At 38.4% G+C, this 9,777-nt stretch overlaps 1 protein-coding gene across 1 annotated transcript; it reads left to right on the top strand.

The window, feature by feature from the left end:
• The first annotated feature begins 351 nt into the window (after window positions 1-351).
• Window positions 352-1,125, top strand: LOC118785243 (leucine-rich repeat-containing protein 3B-like). The gene has a single exon (XM_036539848.1). The coding sequence runs from the start codon at window positions 352-354 to the stop codon at window positions 1,123-1,125; it is 774 nt and encodes a 257-aa protein (XP_036395741.1).
• The last annotated feature ends 8,652 nt before the right edge of the window (window positions 1,126-9,777 follow it).

The following is a 9,777-nucleotide window of genomic DNA, read 5'->3' as shown; positions in this document are numbered from 1 at the left end:
CCTTTCCATTTCATCTCTGTCTCTCCTTCACTTGTTTCCATCAAAACAGGTCAAACACTTTTAGAGCAGTGAACGCTAAGAGGTCCTAAAAAAGGTCCCAGTGTTAATCCATAATCTCATGCAGTCGGTCACTGGTTATAACATGGCTGGCATTCAGCAAAAGGGGCAATGATGTGTTTGTGATGTGTAGTAATGGTATCCTTTGCTGTATTCCAGGCGGGGTCGACATACTCTTGCAATGAGATCATCTGAGCGGAAGAGCATATCACAGCATGGGTTGTGAGTGAATGCAGGGGCTGTCTCGGGTGGGACTCGAGACCAGTGCTGCTGGGATTATGCTGACATGCCAGTATGACTGTACTGGACCTGTGGCTGACCCGTTCTCTCCCCATGTGTCTGCTGCTCCAGAGCCTTGTCCTCATGGCCCTGTGCTTTCACCCTGCCAGCATGTGCCCCAAAGGTTGTACCTGTCTGCACGGCAATGGCCTCAATGTCACCTGCAGCAATGCCCACCTGAAAGAGATTCCGCTGGACCTGCCTCCAGACACCTCTCTCCTCCGGCTCGACCACAATCAGGTCACCACCATCCCAGACCAGGTGTTCAAGGAGCTGCGCATGCTGCGAGAGCTGAACTTGTCCCACAACGCCATCAGAACACTGGGTGAGAATGCCTTCAGGGGCGTGGAGAGCACCCTGCTTACGCTGGACCTCTCCCACAACAAGATCAGCACTGTGCATAAGAATGTCTTTGCCCTGCTGAAAGCCCGGGTCAACATGGGCAACAACCCCTGGCATTGTGACTGCACACTGCAGCAGGTGCTGAAGGGCATGACGTACAACCACGAGTCTGCCAGCCGGGTTCTGTGCAAGAGCTCAGAGCTCCAGGACCAAGAGGGCCGGCCCTTCCTCACCATCGACGCTGACCTCTGTAACCTACCCAAGCGCACTACTGACTACGCCATGCTGGTCACCATGTTCGGCTGGTTCACAATGGTCATCTCCTACGTGGTGTACTATGTGCGTCAGAACCAAGAGGACGCTCGCAGGCACTTAGAGTACCTGAAGTCCCTCCCCAGTAAGCAGAAGAAGCAGGATGAGGGGGATGATGTCAGCACTGTGGTATGACATCACTCAAACAGTTGAGTCATGTCTTGTGACAGCTGTAGGATGGCATCATATGAATGGTAGAGTGATATCTTTCTGTGGGTATGATCACATGATCACACAGCAGGGCTGTAAGATTGAAGGCTCAGGATACAACTGTGGAGCTCTGAAATATAGAATCTAAAATGTTAGCGAAGGAAGTGCCTGGCTGGTGTTTGTGAAATCCTTTTAAAGGATGAAAGGACAGTATATGTAGTGCATTGAAGGATCATATTAAAATGAGAATACTGCATTCAAAATCCTTTGCTGTCCATCAAAGGCATGAGTGTGGCAGAAAGCAGTTTTGTATGGTAAAAGCTGTTTTGAAATTTAGCATCAAAGAAGAGATTCACATTAACTTGAAAGCTACACAGTACCTGCGTGTCACAGTAAATTCAGTGAGAGGTATTTCCTTCTCTTGAGAATAATGTGAAGGATATTAGGTTAACATAATGTGAAAGGTATTAGGCAAAGTAGTCGAATCATTATGGATAGACTGTTTCTTATTTTAGAAAGTGTATGTAGTGTTTCAGCTGTTGAGGGGAAACTACTGCTGTTGGACCCATCTCTCTAGAGGAGGCATAGAGAACTGAATTGTGATCAAAGGCTAGCATTTCAGCCCACTAAAAGCAGCATACATTGCAACAATGGAATTGAACTGTTTTAACTTCATTGTTGGCTTTTAGACTGTACAATACCAGAAGGCTAGCATTAATCAAGTGGCACAGCACTTGCAATAACATGGTTATATATGTATATGTAAAATGGTAGTAAGAAATTTGCATTTTCTGAGCACATATGCTAAATTGAGTAGATCAAAGACAAATTCAGAATAAGCGCATTCTCCAGATTATCTGTATTATTGTAGCATTTTGGCTCAGAGCAGTCAAAATCAGAGAGTGTGGATTATATCTCTTCAAAACATGTAATGGGAATACAGCAAAGACACAATGGTTGAACTCAAGCAGTCAACCAGAAAACCTGCCTTTATTTAAAGGGGAAAACTGACCTTAAAGTTTTGTCTGTTGCTTTGGTACTAGCGTTCTTTGGTATTACATTTGCACCACATAACTTCAATAAGAGCATGTTGACATTACCCCAGATTTAGTTACACCTGGATATGGCTGTGGTTTTCACTTGCACCTCCATTACCTTGAAGTTCACCTAACCCTGTTTCTGCTGGCTCACTTTCCAATATGACACTTGACATGGCCAGACCTGGCCTGGCAGAAATATGCATGCTTTATTTATATTTTATATGTAATGAGAAACAGTATGTTTTTCGTTTGCACACACCTCTCATAAATAAATGGTTCAGCAAAGAATAGCCTTGGCAATATCCGTTTACAGCGAGACCCATTATATAAAATAGTATACGGACAGAGAAGTGAACAAAAGACACACAGTCTTTTGTTCACTTCTCTTTCTGCACCATTTTATGTATACTGGTGTTTCCAGCTAGCTAACAACTTAATGTTAAATGCTGTAAGGGAGTATACTCAAACTATTTTAATATTAATGTTTCATATTATTGTGGAACTGCATTTGAATGCCAAGCATGTATGATTGCCGAATTAAATAAAATAAACGAGAATTTGTGAGGTGTACCAAAAAAAAGTGCAAGCCAACAATGTGCGTGCAGAATGATAGCTTCATATCCAGTTTCTAGCTACCAGCTGCAAATGTAAATACGGACAGTGAAGGTGCAGTTTACCAGACACTGCCAGGATGTGGAATCAGGTGTACTTGCAGAAACTGAGCACAAATGAAAGGGACCATTATCAATGGCTTAGGGCCTTAGACTATGTGGCATGGTCTCAGTTTGCTTGAATATGGCCAGTGAGAACAAAGAATAACATAAATCATGCATCATATTAGCTAATAACTCTGCATACTCAGTTCACTTTTCAGGGCTGCACAGTGATCCCTGAGCCCTGCTTTAGACTCCTCATGATGACAACACAGAGAATCATTTTGGGATATGAAACTCAGGTTTTTCTTTTTTAAAGAAGCTCAGCATATTTTCACCATCATCTGCTAATGGCTTTCTGTTTGCATAATGCCTTGCGTCATACCTCTGTTCACGTGTTATCCTCACAAACTAAAAAAAGGCTTTATTTAATTTATAGTCTTATTGCAGCTGTGCAACTGCGATTGGATGTGTTCCAAACAGCTTGATGCATTCAGACCATATGGTAATATATATAGAGTGAATAGACTGACAGTCAGGAACTGGTTACATCTGCAAGCAAACCCCTGTCCATTAATATAAGACTATCTGAATATATAAACCTGGGTGTTATAAACAGACATAATTTCAACTATTATTTCTGGAAATAAAGTAAATAATGTAAATAAAATAAATAATGCAAGAGTAATAATAGGAGTAATGACATAAGTCTCTGATAATTTCAGGTGTCAGTCTGTTAATGGATTCATAGCTAATACAGTCTGAAATAGCATGGCACAAATGTCAGTTCAAAACTTCCTTTAACTTAAAATGATCCTGTTCAATCTGTTACTGTGAAAAAGACAGAGTACACACACACACACACGCACACACACACACACACACTCATTACACGACCCACACATACACACAAAAGAGAATGTGGAAGAAAAACAATGTGGGGAAAAATTCATTATAAAATACTTTTTAGTGTTCAGCACCATTAAACAAAAAGACGCTTAACCCTTTCGCACATACGGTCAAACAGGTGAGATCATTCTAGAGCGGTCGTTACAGTATACGGTCAAAATGGTGTGATTACAACACTTGCTTAAAACAGCTATTTACAAGTGATGTAACAAAGCAATAGTTGTTCTAAACCCCACTGCTTTTTCACATAAAAACGTTCCATAAATGCAAGATGATTATTTATTTTTCAATGCAGATTTACATAAGTTGCAACATAAGCAGCCATAAGACAGTTCTGACTCCCAAATTGGAAAATTTCTAGCTAAAATTAGCTTTGAGGAAACAGTGATTTAACATTAGAAAGTATCGCAAACAAAATAATATAGCTTACTTATAACAAAATAAGGTTGAACGAGCAGTCATAACCAAATTCTAGAACAGAAGGCGTACACAAACAAATAAGTCATGCTGGGGGGAAGTTGGAAATATTTTAGAATTTACATGCAAAAGGGTTAAGCTGATGTATTTACACAAGAAAAGAACTTGTAAATAGAAAAAAGGCTGGTGTGTAAGTGGGGATATTAAAGCCCTTTAAAACATTGTATTTTAATGTACTGAAGGAGGCCCACTCTCTTCCCTTGTCTTGCTGAAACATCCTCATAAATTCATAAAATAATCAAAATTGTTTTATAGTGCATGAACCACAATGACTACCAATAAAGCACAATGTAGCCAAGGGCCTTGGAGAATCTGAAGTGCCTGAAATACCTGTCATTCAAACAGAATACTGTCTTTAGTTTGACTGCATTCATTTCACAGCTCCACAAATGATACACACGAAGTCCCTTTTTTGCTCTGCTGCAATAAAAATGCTTTCATTTTATATGAATAATTACCACTGTACTGCAGAGAAATTCAGACATAATCCCTCACTGGGATCAATAAATCATAAGACAACAATGAAAGCAAAGATTGAGAATTTCGTATTATTAGTGGCAGTAACTGATTTGTCAACTGATTAATTCAGTTAAATGGCAAAAACACTGTCATTACAGAACTCTTATACAACAATACAGCCTTGAGCCTAGTGTAGGCACTCCTATTTGGACGCTGCTCAAGCAAGACGTTTTCTTGCTTGACTTGTCAGGGCCGGCCTGAAGCATAAGTGAACTAAGCCCCTGCTTAGGGCTGCCATGACCACCAGAGGGCCCCCAAGAGTGCTTGAAATGTCAAACAAGAGAGTTTGAATTTTTTTGTGATATATTATATTGTGTCAATGGTAATCATACAAAAACACAATATTATGTTAACAGGCTGGCCAGCTAATACTACTGGTTTAATCAATTCCTGCTGCCTCTGTCAGAGCTGGTGTCACGTTCATGCGCATGCGCACTGTAACGGACGTTAACTGCATTTTGCAAATTGATAATGGGTGTGTTAGATTTACAGTAGGTGTGTGAATGATCAAGCATTGACAATAGTCAAAAGTATTGGCGGCACTGAGGCGGTGGGGGGCCCCCCAAATCAAATTCTGCTTAGGGTCCCATAAAGGCTTGGGTTGGCCCTGTGGCTTGTTCACACACAGAAAGAGATTGAAACTAAGTTATCTGTTGCCTTGCTTTTCATTTCTCTTTCATAATTATGTGTATGCTTTAGTTGGTTCTTCTGTTTCGTTTTTGGGTTGTCTTTGGCTCGAACATGGCTTTTGTCTATAAGACCTAACACTGACTGAAGGAAATATATACAGTGTATCAAATGCTGTAGGCATGCTGCAAAACAAAGAGAATAAACAAGAATTATCTTTTAACAGTGTGTGTCTGAACTTCGTAATAAACTGAATAAACTGTCATAATATGTATGTGCATTGTGGGCACAATTTTTAAATTGCAAAACTGGGTGAATTTTGTATAACAGAAATAGCACAATGTTGCATTGTCTCACACACTGACACACACACATACATAAATAGAATAATTTTGCAGAATCAGAGTGTAGCCTCATCACAACATTACTGGAATATTTTATTTTAACTGGAATAGGGCTGATGTAAAATTATCTCTAAATATCCTATGTATAAGTGCTGTGTCTTTTTCCTGCATGTATACTAGTGTCACCCCCAAAATGCCAAGAACAGATCTGTGAAAATAGCACACTCTAACCTGAATCCCAGCACTGAATTAACAGGGCTGAACTGCTATGAACAAAGCAGAATTTGAAATGAAAGGTTGTTCAGCAAAGGTCTGATAAAGGCACTAATTCTGTCATGCGTGAGTGATCCTGTCTGTCTTAGAGCAATTACCCTCAATTTTACACTCCTGCATCTGTTCAGTTGCTGCCACGTTCTGCCTGAATTTTAAGCTGGGATGTCTGTTATGATTTTTGCATTTGAATTATGCATGTTACTAGAGTACTAAATTAGATCTCAAATTGAATCTATTTAAAGCCAGCTCAGGTACTGGTCGTGCTGAACGATCATTCCATTGCTCAAAATAAGCTATATTTAGGTCTGCTGAGAATAGAAATGTCATTTAAAAAAATTTGGCTCGAATGGAATGTTCAACCTACATGAGAGCAGGTTCTTTTCTGAAGCTAATATCTTTATGATAAAAGACACAGTGGCAGCAAAAGGAGTTATCAGTAGGTACCTGGAAGGTAGCTTTATGTGTGCTAACCTGAGACCAGGGAGATCTGAGCAATGAAAGAGGAAGTAGATTACACTTACTAGAGGCAGAAAATAGAATGAACACGTCCATTCCATCAAATGTGAACAGGTTTGTGGGACAATCTGTATATTTTGAAACATGGGCAATAGAAGCTCTGAAGAGGACCTTGAATTTAGAGAGTATATCAGTCTATGCACAGTATCCACAGGAGAGTAAACAATGTAATAGATGTACACTGAACTTACTTTTTTGGTAGTTTCTGTGGCAAAGGTTTTCTAATGTTGTGACATCATTATATGCCACTCCTTGAAATTTATTTAATGGAAACAGGGTCAGTAATTAAGACTGAACATAAATTGCAATAACTGACAAAGGAATTTCATTTACATTGTAACTGTCTTTACAAGTAATGTAAAGAGATAGTTCGTAACATGAAAAGTAGGAGATAAAACAGGATAATATTGTCGTTTTTCATCAATGATGGGAATTCTCTTGTAATTATGAAAATTATGCTACATCATCAAGAGAAAATATGTGTCATAAGACTTATTTAATTAGGGTTCACCGTGCAATTGCATGAGCCGCACTCACATATGAAAATGGAAAATTAAGATTTAATGAATTAATTAGACAGAGAACTGGAGTTTCTCTTTGTTAATCTAGCAACTATTAAGTCTTAATATTAACTGAATAGTGAGAGATACACAACTTTGATTTAGAAGAATGCATTTATGTTGAGGGTTTTGTTTGGAAACACTAACGATGACCCAAGGTTGACATTCATTGTTTATCATACGGGTTAAAAGTGATGTTTGAGGGCAGCCACATAGATAACAAAATATTAAAGGGACAGATGATAAAATAAACACATATCCAATATTCAAATACAACTTTTATTAAATTCTTAAAATTTTGCTACAGCGAGAAAAACTTTGCATACCTACCCCGTGTGTTGTTTTGGATTTTTAAAAATTGAACTGCAACCTGCAGCCACATAATTTCTTAAGTAAACATGCTAACAATTTGTAAAGGTAAAGAAAAACATGAAATATCATCTTGCTCTCGAGGTGTTATTCGTTTGAATACAGTAAGTTACGTGGTTTCAAGATGTGGGGATTTCTTCAAAGGCAGAAGTTACTACAGATCTCTTCATGCTTACTAGGCAGGTGGAGTGCCACAGTGCCTGCACGCTTTTGTTCCATCTGCACACTTAACCTTCAGATTCTGTTTGCCTTCACTGAACCAGATCAGCTCCCCTCCTCACATCACTACAGTAAGTAAGTGAGTGAGCTGGAAAACTGGAAGATCCTGCCTCTCCAAGTCTGAAACGCAAGGCTACTTATGTACTCTGCACATTAGCAAAAAAATTAATTTAAATATTAGAAACATGACTCTTTTTGTTTCCTCATCTTATGTATTGCATGTGACATTATAATACTGATTACACAATCTTGAAGGTTACGTTCTACATTTTTTTTTATTATTGACTTACTTGTGCATACCACAGCTCTTTTGTAAGCAGAAACATCTTATTTTAAAAATGCAAATCTGCCAGAATCCAGAATAAACTTCCCTTAAGAATGGTTGATGAGACAGGAGAAATTGTATAAGTCCAGTATGATAGCAAATAAGATGCCTTGCAGTCTGACCGATTATGCCATTTCCACAGCTATAATGGAGTAATAAATATGAAAAGAAAGGTAAGATCCACATTATTACTATGATATCAAGTGAGAAAACCTGAGATGAACAGATGTAATTTTGTTGATACCATTGATCTACTGAAAGACAGCACATTAAGTACTTTCAATTGTCAGTTTTGTGTCATGAGTTTCAATGCATATTCTGGTATGAGGACTGGTATGAGGACTGAAAAAAACCTTTGAGACTCCATAGGGTTGGACAGAAGTGAAAGTCACACCCAGTGTCTCTCAGCATGTAAAAAAGGCTCTCACAGTTCTCTCATCTCTCTGATCTTAACATTGGAGAGCAGTCTTTTCCCACATTTCTGCTTTCCAGGTGATTAATGACTCGGCTGCCTCTGCTCATTATTGAATTGAATTTTAATAAAATATAGGGATTAATATTGAACAGAGAGCAAATGCATCTTGAGTCGTGACAGTGCATTCAATTCAACATTCCTGGCTCTCAGGCAGACATTCTATACTTGAAATAAATTATGTTGAAGACAACAAGGTCTCATTGGAACCACAAAAATTCTGAATAATTACACTAATAAAATAGTTCCTCATCCCTATGGTGATGGAACTCATGCACCTCCTGCAGTGTAAGCTGTGAAATGAATATCCATATATACACAAGGTAAATGTTGTGTGGAATTTAGGCATCAACATTAACATGTTTAGTGTAGTTAGAATATTATGTTGTGTTTAAGGACCAAAGAACTCAGCATATATTTGTTGTGACCACATATTCAGTGTCCATCAGTATCCAATTAATATCTAAATCAAACGTAGTTAAGGGAGTACTGCAGGAAGAAACCAGCTCACACAGTGGGTTCCCAGAACCAGATGGAGAAACGTTGAATGTAGGAACAGTAATGCCTAACAATTTTTTGCACATTTTTTTCAGTGTTAAACTGTTTCTAATGGGATATTGGACCATTCGTCAAGATGGAAAGCCTCCAGTTCTTTGAGAGATAAAGAAGGTGGATGTCTATTCCACACCCTATTTTCCAGAATTTCCCATAAAGTTTCAATGATACTTATATTGGTGTTCGTGAAAACACTCCTTGAACTGCTCTTGTAGGTTTCATTGGTCAAATAAGCCTTCTAATAGAGTGTAAGTGAAAGTAGTGGCATTATGTTGAGACTGACACCCTTCACCTCATCTATTTGACACTGCCGGTTTCATTCAAAAACACTGTCTACTACCTTTCATTTGGAGAAAGTATGCTGTGGACTGTGGTAATTACATTTCCACTATGAGAATAAAACCCTCTGAACATGGATAATTGGATATTGCTTGCACCTTCTGCAAGTTTCAAGAAAAATCAAACCCTATTAGGTTTTATTATCATTTTCTTACTGTTTTAATGCAGCAGGCCTATTTTATGAAACGTTAACGATTTATGGTTATACACAATAAAGGAGCAGTATAAAATGATTATGTTTACTAGTGTAAATTTGTAATAAATTAATGGTATTCATTACATTTATGCAAGTTTTTTCAAGAGTATTTTCAAGTTTTTACATTGATACATAAAAAGATAATTACTCAATAGGAGCATAGTGAAAGGCATAGTAAGATGACTCCAACGGTTGGTTTAACTGGGTTCACTTGTAATTAATCAGTAAACCTCTGCAACAGAGC

Source organism: Megalops cyprinoides, chromosome 10, assembly GCF_013368585.1.
Source record: "Megalops cyprinoides isolate fMegCyp1 chromosome 10, fMegCyp1.pri, whole genome shotgun sequence".
In the NCBI taxonomy this organism is placed as follows: Eukaryota; Metazoa; Chordata; class Actinopteri; order Elopiformes; family Megalopidae; genus Megalops; species Megalops cyprinoides.
Note: the sequence above shows the minus strand (reverse complement) of the source record. Positions and strands in the feature narration are given on the sequence as shown.

Excerpts from the sequence above, each read along its gene's own strand:
- LOC118785243 (XM_036539848.1), top strand. The coding sequence starts at position 352 with ATGACTGTACTGGACCTGTGGCTGACCCGTTCTCTCCCCATGTGTCTG.